This window comes from Linepithema humile, chromosome 6 (genome assembly GCF_040581485.1).
Source record: "Linepithema humile isolate Giens D197 chromosome 6, Lhum_UNIL_v1.0, whole genome shotgun sequence".
Lineage (NCBI taxonomy): Eukaryota > Metazoa > Arthropoda > Insecta > Hymenoptera > Formicidae > Linepithema > Linepithema humile.
This window is the reverse complement of record NC_090133.1, coordinates 19,156,386-19,179,994: the sequence shown is the minus strand read 5'-3', so window position 1 is coordinate 19,179,994 and position 23,609 is coordinate 19,156,386. Positions and strand designations below refer to the sequence as shown.

The 23,609-nt window shown below is 36.2% G+C and overlaps 2 protein-coding genes across 6 annotated transcripts; one reads left to right on the top strand and one right to left on the bottom strand.

Moving 5' to 3' along the window:
- Nucleotides 1-301: 301 nt before the first annotated feature.
- On the bottom strand, nt 302-17,131 carry nSyb (neuronal Synaptobrevin). 3 transcript variants are annotated; one of them, XM_012378542.2, is made up of 6 exons: nt 16,690-17,107; nt 11,194-11,411; nt 10,391-10,470; nt 10,241-10,292; nt 9,279-9,334; nt 3,196-6,503 (listed from the first exon to the last, which is right to left on the bottom strand). In XM_012378542.2, coding segments are annotated over exons 1-5 (366 nt in total). In that variant the 5' UTR covers nt 16,692-17,107; the 3' UTR covers nt 3,196-6,503; nt 9,279-9,320. The 3 variants fall into 3 exon arrangements, with proteins under 3 accessions (XP_012233962.1, XP_012233965.1, XP_012233963.1); XM_012378539.2 differs by lacking the exons at nt 3,196-6,503; nt 9,279-9,334 and adding an exon at nt 302-2,541 and having other exon boundaries at nt 16,690-17,131; XM_012378540.2 differs by lacking the exon at nt 9,279-9,334 and having other exon boundaries at nt 16,690-17,121.
- Nucleotides 17,132-17,822: 691 nt separating this feature from the next.
- LOC105678906 (Vesicle-associated membrane protein synaptobrevin) lies at nt 17,823-23,213 on the top strand. Of its 3 annotated transcripts, XM_067358245.1 has the most exons (4): nt 17,823-17,983; nt 18,603-19,094; nt 22,409-22,752; nt 22,834-23,213. In XM_067358245.1, exons 3-4 carry the CDS (start codon nt 22,446-22,448, stop codon nt 22,881-22,883), a joined length of 357 nt encoding a protein of 118 aa, XP_067214346.1. In that variant the 5' UTR covers nt 17,823-17,983; nt 18,603-19,094; nt 22,409-22,445; the 3' UTR covers nt 22,884-23,213. The 3 variants fall into 3 exon arrangements, with proteins under 3 accessions (XP_067214346.1, XP_067214347.1, XP_012234042.1); XM_067358246.1 differs by lacking the exon at nt 18,603-19,094 and having other exon boundaries at nt 17,824-17,983; XM_012378619.2 differs by lacking the exons at nt 17,823-17,983; nt 18,603-19,094 and adding an exon at nt 21,852-22,012.
- The last annotated feature ends 396 nt before the right edge of the window (nt 23,214-23,609 follow it).

Genomic DNA, 23,609 nt, shown 5'->3' with positions numbered 1-23,609 from the left:
TGCTACATTAAACTATATCAAAGCATCTCATTTTTACACTGAGACTTTTACACTTACTTTTATGTGTACTCTTTGCATTTTTTTTGTAATCTTTTATTAGAGATATATGAAAATTTAATTTAAAAAGATTTTATGTTTTTAATGAAAAACGAAAATGTGAAAACATATTATGAAATAAATATTTCAGATAATATTAGATTTATTTTATAGATATTTTATAATAAATGTTAATTGAATTAAATGAAAAAGAAGTACAATATAATGCACTAAATTGTACTGGAAACAAAGAGACACACAGAACTATTTTTCACAACATTATTTATTTAATCCTAATATACAGTAATATATCTATAATATAGTATTTTTATTATATAAGGTCTGTCGTTTTTTTCGGTGAGATATACAGCTGAAAGAATATTGCAATTAACTCCGTTATTCGTATCAACAGCCTAAGTGTCAAAGCGCTTTCCTAGAGAGGCTATACTTACAAATCTATTGTTTAATTCTTTATTATTATTATTATTGATGTATAGACAGTTTATCGAATTAGCTGTGTTACTATTTTAATTCGATAATCACAATTATGACTCTAATTATTGAGTGAAAATAGCAATACAGTGTTTTATTAAGTAGACAATATATTAATTTTTCTTTTTCCTCAAGTAACAGCAACTAGTTTTGAATCTGTCTTAAGTACGCGTTGTCAGCCGAAACTTTCACGTAGGCAAAGGTGAACACTTGACAAGAAAATAATAAATTGTACCAATAAATTTAATGCGGGGATATTTTTTTTCTCGTTTAAATAAAATAAATTATCTAATTCACTAATATATATTTATAACATATATATAACATTGCTAAATTACACGCTAACGTTATCAGAGAATTCAACTTCGGAAATTTGAATTTATTATCACACGAAGTTATCGTTCGATCTCTACGTTAAAACAAACTTCCAAAAATGTAGGAATCAATATATTTCTTTTTCTTACAACTCGATCATCTTCTATGGTACATTTACAAGCTAATTTTTTGTCAATTTAAAGAAGCATTCTTTTATAAGTATTATATAAAGTGTCCTCGGATAATACTTGGAAGTAAAGACTATCACGGGAAACAATATATCTCCAATAGTTTGACATAGTACTATTAACAATTAAATTGTGTAAAGAAATGCTTATGGAATCACTCGTTTGCTGCAAAATCACATTGAGTATAATTTTTGCTATCATGGCGATTGACATAATCGCATCATGACTGATAAAATTGACTGATTTAACGCAAGAGTGAAAATTAAGTTTGTTTTGCATGTTCCATAAAAATCATATTATCGGAGATAATGTTTCGCGAATGCACAGGCAAGCATGAAAAAAAATCACTTACATGGAACACCCTGTACATGACGCATATAATTACGCATTTTTCTCGGATTTTGAATAATCGATCTTTCAATTGCTATTTATAATTCTTCCTATTATTACCTTCCCTCTGTGTTTTGATTCGATATTTATATGAATATATAATTTATGTATTTATATATACGTACACATGAATTTAATCTTACTTTGACAATTCGTAATAATGTATGTACATATACATGATAATGTCGATACGCGTGTTCGCGTACTTTCCGAACGATATTTCGTTTGTTTGCTAGCTTTTCATAGTGGTTAGCTGAGCGGATTTCGGCTCGAATTTTGGGAGCCTCTCGTGTACTCTCATCGAAAATAAAGCTTCCGCAGATTTCCTAATGACTTAGATTCTACATCGTTCTTTTTTTTTTCTCGAACGACGAATAAACTGGTCGATATGTCGCTTCCACTTAAATCTAAAAAAAATCTAATCTTAAAATTAAAAATCTAAAACTACAAAATCTCGAGAGTAAAAGATGCAACAGAATTGAGTGAAAATACGTGAGGCACTGTGCACCAAAATCTTGTACGTTCACAGAAAATTGCACAATAATTATTGATAAAATATTAAAATTATCAATATCTAACACAACATCGTTAACAGAGAAAAATAACATTAAAGTAATTGCGGTAATCGAAAGGTTTCGAGCGCGAGCAATGCAAGATCGTAATTTCTAAAATCATTTGCAGATGTTGCTACAAAAATCTTATGTCTTATGTAGAGTTATTAGATATTATATTTTTCCGTCGAAACCTCCAATACCGGTGACAATCCGAAGATTGAATCTCGAAGCGAATATATCGACCAGTTACTTTTGCGGATGGAGGCGTCGCGTCGTCGTCGTCAGGGTCGATCTCTTCGCGTTCTTCCTTATATTCTTCTCTGTCCGAATACCAGCACCGTGTCGTGCCGCTTACACGACACTGCGTATGTCCAGCTCGCTGATAAGCGCGGCGCCGGGAGTCTTCTGCGCGCCACCGCCGCCACCCCCTGCTGCACCACCTGCCGCCCCTGCGCCACTCGCTGGAGCTGCCGCACCCGGTATCGCACCCGGCGGCGGCGGCGGCATCATGCCCGGTGGATATTGAAACGCGGGCGGAGCCGGCTGCGATTCCGGCATGAATTTCACTGAAATGTTCAAACGTCGTATTATTAGTTTCTGATAACGATGGGGCGTCGGGGGGGAAGGGGGGGGGGGACAAATAACAACGGGCCGAGAAATGACAATGGGAAAGGGGTACGGAGAATTCTTTACAATCGCACGCGATTGTGAAGATACTAATGATATTATTAATCCTAGTGTAATTCTTGCAACTCTTTCTTATTTCAGAAAAAAATTTTTTTTCTAATTCTTGGTAGAGTATATACTTGCATCAATTTAAATAAGTGTATTGATTATTAAATTGATGTTTGTTATATTGAAATCACTTTTTGGAACTATTACATTCGCAAAAAGGATTAAATTCCAGTAAATTGTTGTACAACGTACTAATAGAAAGCGCATGCTTTTGGGGTATAAATTCTGTCTGATAAAATAAGAATTCTCACCAACACTCATTCAGGAATGATACGGTATTTGAAGATTCAGATGGAGTTCTAAAGGTTCAGTTGGATGATACACAATGAGACGAAAAGAAGGCACAAAGCGTGGAACAATAATTATCGAAGGGAAAGAGTTGTGAGTGAAACGGCAATAAAATAATTTCGATTTCCCTGCAAGTCGTTCTCTACAGTTCGTTATTTGAATTTATCAGGATTTATTTTTTATCTACTGCATAAAAGTAATGTCATAGGTATTTTTTATTCCCACATTTTTATAACGATTAACACACAGAAACATATAATTTCGATAAATGAAAAAAATACACAGGTTATACAACGCTAGAACGCAGAAGTTGTATTCATATTTTCATTTTTTCTTTTTTTGTAACAGCTGTGTATTATATTACAGAGTATTCTTTCTCTCTCTCTCTTTCTCTCTCTCTCTCTCTCTCTCTCTCTCTCCTTTCTCCCTTTTGCTCTCGCTCTCTTTCTTTCGAAGTGACTTTATTCCGTTAGATAATAGTGTATAGGTATTGTCGCGTTTTACTTTAAATCTCGACACGTCGGGCACTATTTATACACTAACGACAAAGTTCGAACAATTGTACGAATGGACAACGAGTCAAATAATCACGAAGCGACGATAATTAGACACACACATATCACTGACGTGTCTCTACTTTTGACATAATCACGGAATAAATAAACTTATGCATACAATATAATTCACGTTGCCAACACAACGATATTCAATCGCGTTCATAGATGATGTGAAATAATAAAAACTATGAACGGAATGATGACATACAATGATGGAAGAGCACACTTTATATCAATTGTCATACATAACACAGATGGAATTATAAAAGAACGTTTCAGAAGGTGGAACTTATAATTTGAAAAGAAGAAAAAATATTTGAATATATATTTTTTTGCATTATGAGATTATTAATAACGATTGGAATTATAATATTATCAACCGATAAGAGAATAAAAATTCAAGCAGTAGGATTTAATCGCGAAGAAAAATTGTGTCGTACAAAATTTGTACATTTATTGAAAAATTTATATTTAAAAGGATATTCACATAATTCCCAGAAAATTCTTTGAATCAGAAATTACAATCTCTTTTTCTAATTAAATATACAATTTTGAAAAATTACGTAATTTTTTAGATTAAAAAGAGTACAGTTTGAAATAAAGTAAGGAATAAAAGTTTCCCAAAAAGCCAGGTAAAAAAACAATCGCACATACAGTAACAAGTTTATTGTTCTTACCTCCTGGATTTAACAGACACTAGGCTTTATAATGATCCTCTTCCTGGAAGGCGCGATATGTATTCGATGGTTAATGAATTAAAAAATGTTTGTTGTTTTTTTTAACGGCTAACGGTTAATGCCAGAAAATAAAAGAAAAAAACTGAAACGTAACTTGTCCATTAGCGAGCAATAATTTATAAAAAATGTCTTACAATGTTAGAATTCTACGCGATCGAAGCGAAAGCACAAAATGACTCAAAAGTGATAAAATGAAAATGTCATAATTGATCCTCCTCCAACTGTACTTCTTCATAACTTCAATTCAACTACGCAGCTTATTTTTTATTCGGTACTGTACAATGTTCAAAGCGCAGCATCATGATCATATTCGTTATTAATAATTAAGGATACGTCGACGGTTAAAATATGATGTACAACTATGTGTTTATAAGTTCGGAAACATAGAATGATCGTTTAAATATTACAACTCGAATCGCGTGGGCCACTTCGCGCGACAACCATGAAGAACTTCTCATTCGTCGATCGGCCTTTCGCTTTATTATTTTTACAAATTTTAACGAAAGCGTATCACGCTAACAATTCGTGGTCCCCAATGATTTCCCCACTATCGATACTCCTCAATGATATCGCGACATGCCAAACTACTCATATTAGTTGAAAACACTTAGAAAAAATAAGGAGTAAAGATAATTTTTATTTTACTTTTATGCCAATTGACGCTAACAAGTAGGCGTCTAATCGTATAGTTCAATAATTGCGAAAAATTAGTAGCCGATATATCGATATCTTCGTGAATTTCACTCTTCTTATAATGAACATCAGCGCATACGAGAGCAAAATCGTCCATAGTATCTTGCCGATCGACACGATGAAAAGCTCTTCTCTCTCTCTCTCTCTCTCTTCCGGTGAACATCGTCGCGTTCGGAAATCGCGGCGGAATGGCGCCTGCGGAAATTTGCGGGCATCGCGCGTCGGGACGGGATCAGAGGGAGGAACAATTGCGGAGGATTAATTATGGTCCGAAGGACGTCCCGCAAAATTATTGCTGAATCAGCAGCATCCGAAACCAGGAAAGATCGAACGGAAGTAGGAAGAGGGGAGTATCGACGGACAATCGGCGGCGCGCACGATTGTACTTGTCGCCGACGACGTCTCATCTCGCGGATGGACGATAAGAGGACGATCGAGGATGAAGCCTCCCGGCCATCCCCGAATCGGAGAACAGCGTTTCCTCTTTTCGTCGTTCGATCGCATCCGCGTAGCGGGGAAACCAAACTTCTTTATCGCCGTCGTTATCAATTGATCGATAATGTTTATTATTATTATTATATTTATTAGTGTTATCATTATTATCATCGTAATCATCATTATTATTAACATGTATACATAACATCTTGTAGATAATTCTTTTTTAAGCTTTAAAACGTTACCTATCGGCTATCGCGCTGTTTTAATACCGTGATCCTCTCTTCCACTCTCAGCCTTCTCTTTCTCAACTTCATCCTTCTTTCTTTATTAATTCTTAAATTTTTTGTACACAGGCTGCTCGAAAATGTTTATCGCCATCTTCGACGAAGGCAGGCGACTGCCGCAATTTTTTTCTTTTTCTCTATATCTTTACTCTCCCGTTCCTCTTCCGTCCCTCTTCCGTCCCTCTTCTCCAACGGTTTATATTTTTCTCCTAATAAGTCGCGGAAAGCGCAAGATGCGAGATAAGAGAACAAAATATGCGAGGTGACTCTGCGATACAATCGGCGCGGATTTGATCGTACAATTCGATAAATGGCGCGCGTGAGGGACAAATGATATATTATTTACAGTTCACGTGATTTACACATTACGTCTATAAAGTAAATGTCTTGATATACATCGCGCTCGCGTGTGTGTATCGGTATGTGTGTATGTGTGTGTGCGTGTGGTGTGTGCGTACTGCCTTCGTACAGCAACTGCCTTCGTCGAAGAGGTGGTGATTTTTCACAGACACCCTGTTCTCTTTTTCTTTTTTTTTTCTATACATATATATATATTTCCTATATATTTATATATTATATGTTGCTAAGCTGTCTGGTCTCAAACAACCACCTCTTCCTCTTCGCTGAACCACTTTTCTTCAGCCGTCGCCGCCGCCGCTTCCTCTCTCTTCTCCTCTTCCCCCTTTTCCTCTTTTCGTTGCTGTTTCGTGGTTGTTATTTTACATTTCTCGTTATTTTACTCTTCTCAATACTTAACACGCTCAATTTTGCGTGTTGCTGCCGCCGGTGACGCTCGCTGAAAACAATAAGAACATTTGTTCTCCTCCGTCGGGTCAAGGGGCGACGTTGGTTTACCCCATGCCGTGTCGCACTTAATTTCCTCCTCCTCGAATCTTAATCTGTGTCTTTCTGCTCTTTTTTTTCTATTTCTTTCCCTCCGTTCTCTATTTCACCCTCCCTTGCATGCAGAGGTCGCGCTCACCGTGGACAAACGTTAAAATCAACGATAAAGAAATTTCGTTTATTGTAAAGAATATAATTTCATGTTCGAAATACTCTTGTTGGTGTCATTTTATTTTGTCCACGACGAAGCGTCGATGTAAGCTAAAATCGAATTAGCCTTCGCCATTTGAAGCTAGACGACAGCCCATAGCCATGAGGATAGGAAAGAATTGCATGCATGTAGGCGTAGAAACATAAAGGCGTATACTCGGACCACTCGGTACATCCGGTACATAAATTTGCTCCTGCATAAAAACAATTAACGGCAGGACGAAGTTTCGTTCTTGCCAGAAGTTCCGTTTAAAGTATCTTTTATGCGAATTTGACGCAATGCGTATAAGCGGACATTGTCGTCACTGTTCATTGGAAATTCTGGCCATTGGAATTTTTAGAAGCTTCGGCACAATAACGTACAAGCCATGCAACGCTATGTTAATGTCGATTCTTAATCGAGGGAGGGGAAATAATTAAATCGATGACACATGCTTAATAAGTCGCAGTAAGTCAAGCACGAAGCGCGAAGATCGTCCCAGAAACGCTTACTTGATTCGTTTCCATAATATCGAAATGCACATGAAATATGCATTTTCTAAGGACATGGTGTATGAGTTTCGCACTGTACTAAATTGAAGAATGTTTAAAAGAAAATAAAAAGAAGAATGAAGAGAGAAAGAGAGAGAGAGAGAAAGAGAGAGAAAAGCATGCAGAATGGAATGTGCAAAAATGTATTTTTATTGTATACAAGAAATGACAAACAAAAACTAATGAAAATTAATTTTTATATTAATTAATTATAATTGTCTAAAACTGCAAAATGTGCAAAAATTGAAAAAATTATTAAATATAGAAAATTTTTAATTAAAGTAATAAATTTTTATATATCTAATTACAAAAAGATAAAAAAATATATTCTATAAAAGATATCGTACATTTAAGCAGAATTTTTCTTTAAGATGAATAAATAAAATATAAGAAAAATATTTAAGAAAAGGTGCTCGAAGATTAAAATTGCGTTTTGGCAGAAGAAGAGAGAAAAAGATGGAAAAGTTATATCGGGTGCAACAATAAAATCATAGCTTACCGTACTGAAGAGTAGAATAGGGTTAAACAAAAATTTTGAGAGACCTTTTTTGTTGTACTTGTTGTAGTTGTTGTAGTTGTTGTTTGGTAATTCTTATTGTTGTCGATATTGTGCTTGTTGTTGATGTTGTTTTTTGTCGTTGTGTTTTCATTTCTTGGTGGTATTTTAGATTTTCTTTAGTTCCTTTCGCGCAGCTCGCGAATCACACAATTTTTGAAGCTTCGTGTTCAGCTTGTTTCACGTACTGACACACTTTTTTTGGATTCTCTCTTTTTTTTTTTTTTTTGTTTGTTTGTTAATTAACCACCAGAAAATTAAAAATTATTGTCTGGGACCAACTTCAGAAAGAGGGTACCACCGAAAGTACAGACAGACACATAACAACGATTACAGTCGTAACACAAACACAGGGTGAGGTATGATTGTGTCTCGGAAAATGTTCCTCTTTAGAAGCGAATCTCCCGTTCATCGGCACTCGTTAAAGAAACCGATAATTTGTTTCAAAATTAACTCACACTATATATATTACATCTAAATAAACACAAAAGTTGCGATAAATATATCTGACGTTGAAAAGTTATTAAAAAATATTACAGCGATTCTCTCTCACGCGTCACTTTTTTTCCGTCCCGTGGACTTTAAAGAGACGCTCAAAACGTCGGACAAAATGTTGAGGAAAATCCCTGACGGGAAAATATCCGACAATTTCCAATACTGCTTATCCGGCAATTTTTACGATAATGCTTATACTCGATGTTGACTTGCACGTTGTGTTGTGATAGGAAGAAGTATCTAGGAATAAGGGGAAATGTCGTCGAAAATTTATGAAAGTAATCCGCGGTGTATCATTACGCGGTGATTCTTAATTGGAGCGATTCTCCAATTAAATCGGCGATTCATAAATATGCAACGACTTTGGACAACGGTTCTTATATAGAGGATTATACACGTAGCAACAGATATATCAGCAAGTACCTATCACAGGCAGACACAACGTATAACACCGACTACAAGTGCCAGCTTTATAAATACACGAACGCATCTCTGCGTTTGTTGCAAACAAATTAGAAGAAAAATAACAACTCTAATAATATAATATCGTTGTAACGATAATAGTGTCGGCAATTCATTAAAGACAGTAATTTATTATGTTGTTGAAATTTCTTATAATCATATTCTTTCTCATATATTTAAATAATAATAATTCCGATTAATCGAAATTATTATCACTTTGAACATACTCTGTGTTTATTTTACTCTTTATAAAACTTGCACTTGACACGTGACATTATCAAAATGAAGGAAAATCTTGTAAGCTCTGGGTGAGAGGAGTTTCAGTGTCAGACGGTAAACAACGAGAACGAAACTCAGAGAGAGAGTCGTACAGAGTTCAGGTATACATTTTCTACACGACAAGTAAAAAAGGCGAACGAGAAATGGGGTGAAAACAACAATGATACGCAATGTCGCAATTGTTTTGCTTTCTACCTTCAGACTCACTCACACACTCTCTTCCACCAATCAACGCGCCTACACGAAGTTCGCTAGACGGGAAAAGAGAAATACATACATTTCACACGTGTTAAATGATGAATGAAAAAGGCAGATAGTGTGATGCCACTTTTTTTTTAGACAGAATCATGCTGAAATATTTTTCTCGCGCATCTCATATCTCCGCGTAATAAACGTAATAGACGTTTTTTCTTGTAAAAAAAAAATAATATACTCTCATTTTGTTCATAAAAGGCACTGGACAAACAATATTATTGTAAATTAGAATTTTTTTCGACCTTAAGTAAGAATTATGTTCCGAAATGAAAAGAAATGTTCGCGAATATGACGTTTTCGGTAAAATTTTCGTGAAAAATGCATCGAACGCGAATAGTCGTCGTAATTCAAGCAAAAGCACGATAAACAGTCCGTTTCGGCACGTTTGTTGGACAAATCTTTTGGGATCGCGCCGAGACGATTCCTCAAGCTATGCAAACTCGCGGACAACACTTCGCTCGTCACATCGCGTCGTATTTTACATCGTGCAAACATCGTCGTCTATAGACGTAGACGTCTCCTTGGCACAAAGGTATAAGTCGACAGAGAGGCATTAGTCAGGAACGACTGATTCAGACCGAACATAATGAACGCCGTCAAAACACCGTGAGCTTTGTACGAAAGTTCACTCTGCGACAGAAATTCATATTCGCCCGTATCGATCATGAACTCGGGAAATGAATATTAATTTCTGCAACTAATCTAAATGAAGTTTAGCTGATTAAATCGCGACGAACGATCGATTCCACGAAGGCAAACGCGCGTTGAATAGGGTTAATACTGAATTAGTCGCTCGAAATCGAGACGAGAGTTACAACGACGAGATGGCACAGAACATTTAACAGTTACAGTGGCCAAGAGTCGATAGCTATTAAATGTCAGTGCGTTAATAAGGCACTTACCGACAATAATGGCCAGTACGATAAGTCCGATGACACCCATGATAATCATCATCTATTAAGAAAATGAAACAAGAATGAAAGAATTATTATTAAAATTAAGATTCCAAATAATGCATACGTATTAATTATCAAAGTTATATAAACGCTCACCTTTAGATTTTGTAGCCAAAACTTTCTCTTCAGTTTTCCTGCTTGCTGTTCGAATTGTGACGCTCCTTGTTGTAGTGCATCTGCAAAAATCAATTATGTGATTGTATCATCGCCGATTTATTTGGAACGTTTTTAAATCTTATATAAAAACAATTGATTGAAAAATGCGATTTATTTGTATGAAACGCGAAATGTATGCTTGCGCGATAATAAATGTGCGGGCGAATCGCGCGAGAAAAGATCGACATTCACTAGCCACAGAAATGTGGGCATCGATTCGACCAGTGCCACAGCAATCGATATCAACGTGCAGTCAGACGCGCAGGGTCGAACTACTTTATTACTATGAATGGAAGGTGTAGTCTTCACGAGGGCATATTTTCTTTCTAAGTCCTTTCACTCGGTTATAGACGTGAATAACAATTTAATACATCATGACGCATACAATGTGAATCACATTGCAAACGTAAATCTATGTGGGAGCTCTTAAGCTCGCGCTATCCTCTTATAGTAAATTAATATAGTAAATGTGCATTATTTTGCTGCTTCGAAGCATTAATTAAGTGAAATAAATGATATTTGTTATAAATGAGTATCTAATGTGGAAATATAGAACAATAGAACGCAGTTAATAATTAATGAATATATTGGCGGTAATAAAGTACGCAATAGACATAATTACGAAATGAAATACGTATAATTGGGCAGAATAGGCTTTAATTTAGATGATTAACCGTCGATTTAATTTCAACAAAAATATTGGCTATTGCGCGATTTTTTTTTTAACCATGTGAGAGGCTCACCTGCTCGATCGTCGAGCTCGGAGAGCTTTTGATCGCGCTCGAGGACTTTCTCGACATTCGTCTTCATGATGTCGACGACCTCGTCGACTTGCGCTTGCGTCGCCTGCAGCCGTTTCTGCGAGGCAATCTGCTGGGGCGTCCTGGGACCGCCGACGATGCCGTCGGTGCCCGCGCCTGCACCTGCAGCCGCATCCGGTGCTAAACCGCCCTCCGTAGCCCTAGAGAACAAGAACGTTTCGGGGGATGATAACTGCCGGCAAATCCGATGTGTAGTTACAGTACGCAATTAACTTGTCGGAACCATCGTAAGCAAATGCGATCGGGTATCAATTATCGTATTTGATGACGGAGTGTTGTCTGTTTATGCAATATTGTGATTCGAGAAGCGATAAATAGTAAAATAGAATAATAATGGCCCCGTATTGCGAATACTTTTTTTTTTCGAAAGTCAAACGTAACACAAATAAGCGTCGGACGGTACGCGTGTAAATACAGCTGCGCCGATATGTTACGCCGCTAAAATCATGCATTTGCCAAACACGTGTATTTATTACCGATACAGTTGCGGTTTGTATACGCCGCTGGATTTATTTGCATTTCCCGGAACACGCAACGCGCAACGCCTCTTTCGACGGTTCTCTAAAAAGGATAAAATAAATAGGCGGGTGGGTGTCTTTCAATCCTGGAATCGCACGAGGTCGGGAATTATGGGCGCTGTCGTTGCTCCATGGTGCTACGTTTTCCCCATATCGAGCAGCGGGTGGAAACCGCCGCGAAAGGGCAAAGTTCATGACACGATTTCGCCATTCCCGTCGTTTTAATGGCAAAAACTCGATGTGCGTATTAGCCGACGGCGCGTTTCTCTCCCACTCGTTTCTAAGGAGGATACGGCGATATGATAACGTCGAACATCGTCTTCGGGGCACATTGTGGTTAAAAGGTTGGGTCGTCGAGACGGAATGGAAAGGTCGTTGATAATGCCAACTACACTCGTGTTGCCTCAGGAGAGATCTTAAGCGCACGTGTACATATATTTCAAGTCGAACAATCGCAATCACTCACTGAAACGGAATTCGCGAACTTTTCGCTAAAATCTTGAATAAATTTGTGCATTTTAAGAAAGACAAAATTACAAAAAAATTAGCACTAAATATTGTAATAACTTTTAATTAATAGTGCTCAAATAACGGAAGAAGATATATGCATGCCGCATTTTTTTCTGAAATTATTTCATACGCGAAAAAGGAGAATATTGTTGCAAATTGTATATATTTATAGTGTATTGACTAAAATACTTTGTAGCAACATTGTTATTCTTGCGTGAAATTGTTTCAAAGAGAATGGGATACACAAAAAATTTTTTTTTACTAACAGTAGAAATATTGTTGGGTTGATTTTAGAGATTGTAGACGATAGAAGGTGCGCGTATCGGTTGTTCCGTGAATTTTTCTTTCATGGTGTTTTCAACGTTACCGTCTGACCTTTTGCGAAAACAGAGCGAGACCTTTCCGCTAAGAGAAATGTTAATTCAATTACTCAACAACTTATGATAATTGAGTTTTCCTTCCCGGACGCGACATCTCGTTGTAATCTGTGCGTTTGTTGTTCGGATTAATTACGTCAATAAGAGCCCGCGCTTTACATTAACAATGTGGATAAAATTGAGGATAACAATTATTATTATCAGAGTATAACTTAATATATCTATTAATTAATTAATTGACTAAAATTAGAAACAAAACTTATAATTACATGTAACAACGAAATCGATTGATTTCTATTAAAGGAAATTAACCCTTGCTACAGAAAAACTTCCACAATTATCTGTATGTGTGAACGTCATGCCGTGACGGGGGCGGCAGGCGGTAGGGAGGCATATGACGTAAACTGCGAGAATTACGAGAAGCACGTGTGTGTATAATTGACGATATCGCGATATCTACGATTTGGGAAACCGACACCGGCTGTACGTGGCGGCGGATTAAAAAGCGGTCGGCGGATGGGTTGCTGGGTTTTATTTTTGGCCAGACGATCGAACGACTGAGTGGCAACAGCCGATCGATCGGCTATTCGAATACCGTCGGCGGAATAGTTGAGCTGAGAGGAGAGAGCGCGTACGTGCCTCTCCTCCGTATCGTTTTCATTGAGATGTGGGACGCTACCGTCGGAATATTCGGTCGTTGTTTGGCATTCGTCGTGACATTTCTACGCAATTCCGCTCGATGCGATTCACGTCAACAGTACGATCAATAAAGAGCTAAGGCGGTAATTGTCACACTTTAATAATTGAATAACATTTTGAACAATCACATAATCATGTATTGTCTGCAATATTCCTGTTGATATTTGTTAATTATAATTAATAAATTATCAGTTGATGCATTTTACATCAGTGTGATCGACAATAACAACTATCAGATCGAAGAATTTAGTCGATTAATTTATTTAAAAAAATTAAATAATTTTGTTCTTTTGATACTTAAAATATTCGTGCTGATATCATTTATTAGTATAATTCGATATTTAAGTATTTTCTTCATTGAAAATATTTTCTGTTATTGTTAATTAGATATTTTGACAGCTACTTTGCTACTCAGATCGATAAGAGTGTTTGTTTGTTCTCTATTAGTGTGAAAGCAATATGTACACATGAAAAGCACGAATAGAGTTTTTGGTTTATTGAAACGCTTCTTTGAAAGCTCTAAATAAATACATACCGTTAACATTTATTTTATTGCAATTTATCGATTCGATGTTTATCGAAATACTTTTCGCTGTGCGACTATATATCGTGCGAAAAAAACCAAGAAATATTCACCTCGTGACGTAAAATAGGTTACATAATGGGATTAATATATCGATCGCGGACGCTGCTTCTTCATCCTTGTTATTGGATTATATATTGTATATTTGGCGCCATACGATGAGAGAATACTTATGGGATTTGCATCATCATGTAAAAGCAGTGCGTCCAACAAATCCTTTCGCATTCATCTCATTTGCAGCAATCAATTTACGCTAACTAAAGAACTCGTTAACCCACACAGCACAAAACATTGCAGCAACATTGCGGCAATATTGCAATGTTCTTGCAATGTTGCTGGAATGTTGCAATATTGCCGCAATGTTGCTGCAATATTCTGCGCTGTATGGGAAGTGCCATTTTTATGTGACAGCGTTACTTGTAAACAATTCAGAGGCCGAATAATCGTACTATGACGCATTACATCAAATTAATATATTGAATTGTTTATTCCAAATTAATATAAAATATGAAATCGATATAATATTAATTATTAATAATTATTCAGAATTAATAATTTTTGCATCCTCGTTTCCGATGATCGCGAGAACTGTTTTAAAGGGAAGTGGCAATTTCGTTAAATTATCGAGTCTTCAAGTTAAATTGCAATCGCTATCATCGCGGTTTGCCGCCGCCCCGAAGATTCCGTCGCCTTTGATCGATGCACGAACAATCCGGTTCATTGTTCGCCACCGGCGTTCACGACGCTTTTGTGTGCACCACGTACATGCGTGCGAATGCGAACCTTTCCGTCTAGCAAAGCCGTAGAACATTGCCGTAAATGTGCTCATCATTGATTATCTAAATATAGAAACTGCGAGCTGACATGTAGTAGCAGTGCGCCGCGTTTCGCGCAATTGATCCCGACTATATATATTTATATATATACATAAATGTATGTATATATATTTGCAATTAGACTCCTGACAATCACGCTGAAATGCGCAGAAAAAAATAACGCACGCTCGGTGTGCTAATCGCGATGCGTTTGCAAATGAAGAAGCGGATAGTTTGGAAGGAAGATTGTGCGGATCGATAACGTGTTCGATAACGCTTTTTAATCTATCTGACAATTTATCGTGACGCTAATACGAAATAATACGAAATTATCGTATGACCTTCGAAAAGATCAAGTTCCATGCTCGTTGGCAATGTGTGGGTGTTATAACGATATGAACGTCGTCTGAATCATCCTACGTCATTATCGCGATTGTCCAAGATCGTGAAACACTCGAAAAGATAGCGGCGATATTGTTTACAAATACGCTACTTGGAATGAGTATAACGTACATAATCGAATAAAAAACGGATTCAAAAGATTATAATGAGAGAAATTAGAACAGGAAATAGAAAGCTACATCAGTTCATCTCGAAAGCAAGATTAATTAGCGTAGTTACACCATCGTACTTGATTATTGCGTCATATTTAGTTCTTTCTATGTCTAATTAACAACGATATCGAATGAACAAATAAATAAATAGATATGAATCTACTAAGCGCAGTGATTAATGTAACGTAGTAAAAGTTGACGGCTCCGAGACGCGAAGTTGATCAATATACGGACAAAAATTCGCGCGACACATTTATTTTATTAATATTTCAAAGAGATCGATACGTAGACCGTTCTTCGAATAAAAGATTCGCATGTCGAACGAGGTCAGTGCATTATCGTAGCACCCGTCCCTCGAAGGGTTTGAAGGGCCACGGCGTCAATGGTGCCGAGTCTTGCGGGCATTTATTTCTTTCGACTGAAACGAGGCTTCGAGGCTCCGTTGCACTTTATCGGAAATTCTGCCGTGTACTACGGACGGACGGGTCGTGCGAGGGGGATCGATTGGCGGCGACAAGGGCCTCGGCAATTGCGTCTTAAAACGCATCTTACAACGCCGCATCATTGGCGATACCCGTTGACTTCTCGCCAAGTCGGTGGTGCGGACACGTTCCATACGATTTTTACGCAGTTCTCCGCATTCGCGTACCGCCAAATTCATCGATCGCGCGAAACTTCTCGCGTGTGAATCGCGAAATGCATATAGAGCGCGAAGTATAGTCGCCGATCTACTTTAAGGCGACCGCTCGTTGACGTAGTTATACGCGGGACGCGTTACAGTTCGCGCTCTCAAAAGGAATATCCTTATTTACGCAAGTGCTTTCGATCCGCTGACCACAGAATGGCCACGGAATTCATTCTCGATACAACTCTTCACGTCAAACAATCGCCATTTGTGCCGTTCGTTCCGCTTCGAAGCGGAAGTTAGAGACGTATCATACTGCAACTTACGATGCGCGTATTGTATTTCGTCGATTTGTTCGCGACTTTGTGTTTCACAGCGGGCGCGTTTTCGCAGGAAGTCTGTTGCAAATTTTATACACTTTGCTCTATCGCAGTCCAGTTCAGTTTCGCTCGGCGCTGATGTGTGTCACCTCGCTTGTCGTTCTTAATAGCATCTCATAACCGATAACGTTCTTAAGTACCGTGGCACAATTACTCGTTTGTCGCAACTGGCTAAAAGGACTCGCTCGCGTTTCACCGTCGAAAATCTGCACGATCAACGTCATAGGCGACAACGTTCGTCCTCGCGACATTCTCGTAGGGGTCTTCGTTTTTTTTTTTTTTTTTCAACGAGCTCGTCTCAGCGGGCTCCGATCGCAGGGGTGATCGGGATACGCGCGTATTATCGCGTGTACTCACATGCTCGTAGTCGATCGCTTCGGGCTCTTCCTATTCTGGTAATCCTCGTCGATTTGTGTCGGTCGGCTCGTTCAGCGGGCACCCCCCGATAAGTCAATCGGTGTTCGGCGCGTACTTTTCGCGAGCGACTGCCAGCGAGACTAGATGGCTGCCGCGGTATTGATAAAATTTCCAGTGGCACGCCGTCGCGCGATATCACCGGCGCGCGCGCGCGAACGTATGTCCCAACGATATATCTCGATTGTCCGACCTCGCGAGTTTTGACTTTGTCTTTGCCTTTCCTGAGATCAGCAGTGACAATTTTATTCGCGATCGCTCACCAGTCTTTAATATATTTCCAATCACATGATAGCCAGATATTTCGCCGGAGACACGCGAAGAGCTGTAAAAGCGGCGAGCGCGCCTTCGAAAGTGCGACGCGTCGAGAATCGATTTCTCGAAGCGACAGGGTCGACGAACGGCGTGTCTACCTCGTCGTCTACGCACGCGTTAGTCTTTAGTCAATAAAGTGGCAGTGATGTTTCCTCGCAACCCCCATGCGCGAACACACCCTACATGTCCACCAGAACGTATCGATGGATATTGGCGCCACAGCCGATTTTCTTGCTTTTATTTTCGATAGCAAAAGTTGTTCTACACAAAAAATGTGTGCAACAGAAATAATAAGTAATGTTTCTTTATTTTGTTGTTTATTTTTTACACAAAAAGAATTTAAATAAATACACTTCAATGAGCTCGGAATAATCGCACTGTGATTCTTAAAATAAATTTACATACCTACGAGGTAATGATTTAAATTTCAAAAACAATATTGAATTGCAATCTCTCTACAATGAATTTATTGTAGAAAAATTTTTCACTGATTCTTCGATTCTTTGATTAAATCTTTAATTAGATTGTATGAATGAATCGATAATTACTTGAAATAGAATCTCAATTAATAATATATTTTAATGTTAATGGATGTTTTGCTGATAAAAATATTATAGATAGCATGATAGTGACATGAATTTTGAATGTTAACGTTTATTAATGCGTCGAGGAAAAATATTGACTAGAAAAACGAAGTCATAACAGTCTTGTCGCGCTCTTCGACTTCGATAGATCGAAACCGTGCTTCGTGTACGTTCCTGGCAACGTAATGCAAATACGCGCACGAGCATTCGCAAGATGTTTTATACCACCGTCGCGATTTTCGTCGTGAGTTACGTTGGTGAACTTCGGTGAATGTTACGTGTCGAAGATGCGACTTCTGCGATACTGCTCGTACGCCCGATTATTGCAGCTTATGGCGGTAAGTGATTGCCTTGCAGAAATAGTTTATATTATTGCATTGTCATTGAAACCATTATCGTGATCCTCAAGACCATTTAACTTTACTTTCTAGCCAACAAAAATGGACGCCTGAAATAACATCACGATTATTATTACGCGTTTCAGTAGAAATTTAATGCAGAATTTAACTATAATTTGATTTTATTATTAGCAATTTATAAGAAGGAAACTTTTCTATTTTTACATTTATTTTTCTCGTTTGTGTACGTGTACGCTTGCTATTTTGAACAAATATTTTGCGTGATAACGTAGAAATATGACGATAATAAATGTATATTACATATTTATCTAATGAATATGAAGAGATTTGAAGCTCCATATTTTTTAACAATGATGTATTGTCTGATGCATGCCGCTATATGCTAACTATACGCACTCTAATGCAATTAGCTTAATATAATCACTGTTGTGTGGATTAAATATTATTTTATTTATGTTCGTATATTTTAATATTAATTATTGAGCCATTGCATTAATAATTGTAACGAGGAAAATTGCCGCTATATCACATCAGTGATTTGGGTTCTGAATTAGTGGACTACCGTTTTTACCAACGTAACTCTACTCATCTCTTTTAGATGGCGCAAAAAAACACTTTTGTAAACTGTCAACAACTTTTGCAAAAGGAAGTGAACCGAGAAAAAAGGCTGAAGTTCTTTTCCTGAGTTACCCAAATAACTTTAGTTTAGTTAATTTTTTAATATATCTGTCCTGCACGTGAGAAACATTGAAGGCACCTAACTTAAACGTAAACCAAGAATATCAATCCGGGGACCGGTACTTGCCCTCCTCATTCGAAACCTTTAATTGCCTTTAATGAAAAAGATTTGAGAGAATTTCTTATACTATGCAAGGCAGAGATGAGCAAAGATAACGTTGAGAAAATGGAAAGAAACACATAAACGGAAAGAAAAAGAGAAGATACAGAAAAAGTATTCTTGGAAACATCCAAGTTAAAAATGAATATGACTCGCAAATCAACATTGACTTCTAAGATTATGAAGAAGGAAAAGCTGTCTCATTCTGATTTGAAGATTAATGAGGCACTAAATAACTCAATGAAAAATCAGGTAAGGCCATTACCACAACGTGATCTGCCTCACATAACAATAAAATAACTGAGTCTGAGGAGGAAGAAAATGAGAAAAATCACTCAATAAATTTGCATAATACTTCTTCAAAGAAACCTTACATCATCTTTATTGAATCTAAGAAGTCTAAAATCTCGACAAAATGGGTGTGCTTAGTCAGGTTTTCTCTTTTCATTTCAACAAAGCAGGTGTAAACTCTTCAGATATCTCTGTATATTCACGTCACACATGGCAGATAACAATTGAAACAAGATCTTATGCTAATAATGTGCTTAAGAATCAATTTTTAAAAGATATGAATTACATTGCTTGTATTCCTCGCTTTAAGTTATTCAGTAAAGGGATTATTTGCAATATTTTATTGAATATTTTGCTGGAAACCTTTAAAGGAATCATAGAAGAAGAGAATACACACGTTAGGATAAACAAAATGTTTAGATTAAGAAGTAGTAGCAACACAAATTCTTGGATCAAGTCAAATTCAATATGTATATTCAATATCACATTGAATTCAAAGGTGAAGAACTGCCTCAGAAGATTGATTAATTACTAGCTTGGAAGTGATTCTCTTATTCCCCAAAATAAAGCTTTGCTTTAAATGCGGCAAATTCAGGCACTATAATAAGATATAAAGGAAAAGAAACTTGTCTTACATGTGCTGGCAATCATTCAAAAGACCCAAAGTACTCTCTTCAGACAAAATGTATCAACTGCGGAAGTGATCATCAAACGAATGACAGATTCTGTCCTGAATACCAAAAAATTGTAGCTATATTTAAGATTATGGCTTATAATAACATTTCCATGCTGGATAGGAAACTGATAATCCATATCAGGAAGACACTGATAAGTTTTCCATTTAAGAAGTCTGTTAATTTTTGGAATCAATACTGTAGAAACAATACTCATAAGAAACCCAAGAACATTATAGAGATGCTCTCAGATATTATCATCATGATTCCTCAAAATGAGATCTTAGAAAGAATATGGAAAACGATTGATCTTCATATTAGGACGCATCATACTGAGCAAAATTTAAAATAGATTTATTATTGACTCGATTTTAATCTTGTTATTTTGAAAGTGATAAATGTAACAAATAATTAAAAATTGATTAATTTTATATAAAGGTATGAAATTGTTACTCTAGAAAATAACAAAATAAAATATATTTATTTGTAAATTTAATTGTTAAATTATTTAATATTACTTAATTATTGGACATATTTAAAATTCAATTTAAACTGTTTATCGTATAAGCTGATATAATGTGTGCTACATAATTTTGCAATCAAGGTGTATTGACTTGTTAATAGAATGAATATTTAAAGAAAGATTAAGCGAACAATTTTTTAATTTTTTTTTATAGAATTATAATTTTCGTTATTGATATAGTCTAATAAAATTAATGCTTGTGCAAATGCTATAATTATTAATTTTTTTACGCGCTTACAATTGCTTATACAGTCAAAGCGAACGATTTTATTACTTTCGATGTGAGCAAAAACTTAGAAACTGAATAAACGCAAATAGCACTTATAAGCATAAACGCTTACAGCGTGTAAGCATCTAAACTGAACGCAGCCGTAATATTCACATGACGTCATCATTATCGCCATCTTCGATCTGTGTCATCGACTGTTGCAACACCACCTATAGACAAGGCCTCTCCACTGAAATCATGACGTCATCACTAGTAGGCCATTTATCTGTCAGTTTTCTAACGTAACCTTGTGTTTCATGCGACATTAACGTGAATTTTTTAATAGTGTAGTGTGTTTTGATAAGAGTTTTTTGTTGTGGATAGTTGATGAATGCCTGTATTATTGAGGTAAGTCATAATTTTATTAATTTACCGAATTATGAACGTATTTAGAAAACTGACCATAATAGGTTAGATTTGGATCATACTTGTTTAACAATATAAATAATTAACATTTTTGTAATTGCCGTTACAATTTGGCACACAACATTTGAAAGGCATTGTTATAAAAGAAATACATAATTTCAATAATAAAGAAATTATGTATTTCTTTTATAGCAATGCCTTTCAAATGTTGTGTGCCAAATTGTAACGGCAATTACAAAAATGTTAATTATAAACATTACGCATACACTCTCTAACATCTTTTTAAACAATTACACAAAAAGACAAAATGATATCATAAGAAGAAAAACAATGCCAGACTGCAAAAGAATGAAACCATTAACTAAAGCTGTTTTATTATTTTATTCAAAGAATTTACTATTATTATATTTAATAAAGTAATTTAAATTACTTTATTGAATAAAATAATAAAACAGCTTTAGTTTATGGTTTTATTCTTTTGCAGTCTGGCATTGTTTTTCTTCTTATGATATCATTTTGTCTTTTTGTGTAATTCTTTAAAAGGATGTTAGAGAGTGTATGCGTAATTTTTATTATTAACATTTTTGTAATTACCGTTACAATTTGGCACACAACATTTGAAAGGCATTGCTATAAAAGAAATACATAATTTCAATAATAAAGAAGTATGATCCAAATCTAACCTATTATGGTCAGTTTTCTAAATACGTTCATAATTCGGTAAATTAATAAAATTATGACTTACCTCAATAATACAGGCATTCATCAACTATCCACAACAAAAAACTCTTATCAAAACACACTACACTATTAAAAAATTCACGTTAATGTCGCATGAAACACAAGGTTACGTTAGAAAACTGACAGATAAATGGCCTACTAGTGATGACGTCATGATTTCAGTGGAGAGGCCTTGTCTATAGGTGGTGTTGACTGTTGTCGTGTGGATTGTAGTCGTCAGCGTAGTAATTCTGCGAGATTTAATTGTCTGCAGAGAGTTGTTTTGTCAGTTATCGTAGATTTATTTCCGTGCTTGATACATTTTTAGGTGAGTGAGACAATTGTTTCGCGTGCAATATCAAAATCATTATAATATTATTACTGTGAAAGTCATATGATTTAACTGATGATTCTACAATAATTGTATCATTTATTATGTTTCTATTTCGTAGTATTTTTATTTCTATATATTCAAAATTTCCTTACTTGTTAAGAAGAGAAAGCGATAAATAATTTGATGGACCGGCATATGTAAAAATAGGCCTTGTTTGGAAACATATGTATGCTTTTGAGGTTATGGGCGTGTACCTGTCATTTCTGTAATAACACAATGTTTTTTAAATTGTTGTAAAAGTGTTATATTTTACATTGTTTTATCTAGATTAGAAACGTGTACATGGTGATCATAAATTAATACAGTTGGATAACAAATTTCTAATTACAGGATAGTTGTGGGGTCTATTTGATTTATTTTCAAAATCATGGAAGGCACAGGAGAAGGAGAGGGTGGTCCACACAATACGCAGCAAGCGGGAGCTAGCAAAAAGCTGCAACAAACGCAAGCAACTGTGGACGAGGTTGTGGGTATAATGAAGGTTAACGTGGAGAAAGTATTAGAGCGAGATCAGAAGCTCTCAGAGCTTGAGAACCGTGCAGATGCCCTGCAGCAAGGCGCGACGCAGTTCGAACAGCATGCTGGAAAACTGAAGCGAAAATACTGGTGGAAGAATCTCAAAATGATGATTATCATTGGTATCATATGTGTTGTTATCTTAATTATCATCATCGGTAAGTACATAGTGGAAGCTCACAAGCTTGCACTCTTTAACGTTACACAGTTATTTATTTTTCTTTTAACGTTTACGATAGCTTCGGTCGTACCAAGTTCGTCTTCAGACTCTGACAATACTCCAAAATGATAATGTTGTACCAAAGGAAAGAGTTGGGTCATTTCGATCAAGAGATCCTTTTAGTATAAGTTGCATTATGGTGAAGTATGTATAGCGGGGACTGTAAAAACAACACAATGTCGTCACATAAAATTGGGAACAAAAAATATATTTTTGAGATTGACTTGAATATTACATCGACACGCACAACTATTAGACTAACAGCCAGTATTAATACGGGTGGCCTTCTTTTAAAAAATATATATAATGAAACTGTCTGGTGTTCTTACAATGTTAATCTTGTTACAACACTGCTTATTATGAATTTATTGATATATAATATATGATGTTTGTACTCTTTCCGATTGAGTCTGTTAATATTGACTCTCCTGCAGCCTCTTCCGTCTATTCCATCACAATAATTGAAATCAAACCAGTGTAGCGACTTTTTTTTATAATGATTACGTATTATACAATAAGCAATTAGCATAATTTCCTTCATTTACAATATTACGTCCAATTATATTGGCGTCATTAGGAACTGTATGAGTCATCTCATTTCTCAGCATCGTAAAAGCGAGCACTACGTTAAACGACGGTAATCCACAGTGTTTTTATTACGCCATATGGTTTTTTTCGTATTCCATTTCGATTGCATGCTTAGAAAATGTTCGTAAATGTTTACTTTAGACATTTTTGTCTGATGGAATTAACATCGATTTTTGATCTGACGAAATTTTGCTGGAATATTATTCT

Bases quoted from the DNA above. Each gene is read 5' to 3' on its own strand.
- nSyb (XM_012378539.2), bottom strand. The intron at 10,293-10,390 runs GTGAGCGTTTAT...TTTTCTTAATAG, and splicing joins TTTGGCTACAAAATCTAAAG to ATGATGATTATCATGGGTGT. The intron at 2,542-10,240 runs GTAAGTGCCTTA...TGAACATTTCAG, and splicing joins CGTACTGGCCATTATTGTCG to TGAAATTCATGCCGGAATCG.
- LOC105678906 (XM_067358245.1), top strand. From the start codon at position 22,446: ATGGAAGGCACAGGAGAAGGAGAGGGTGGTCCACACAATACGCAGCAA. The intron at 22,753-22,833 runs GTAAGTACATAG...CGTTTACGATAG, and splicing joins TATCTTAATTATCATCATCG to CTTCGGTCGTACCAAGTTCG.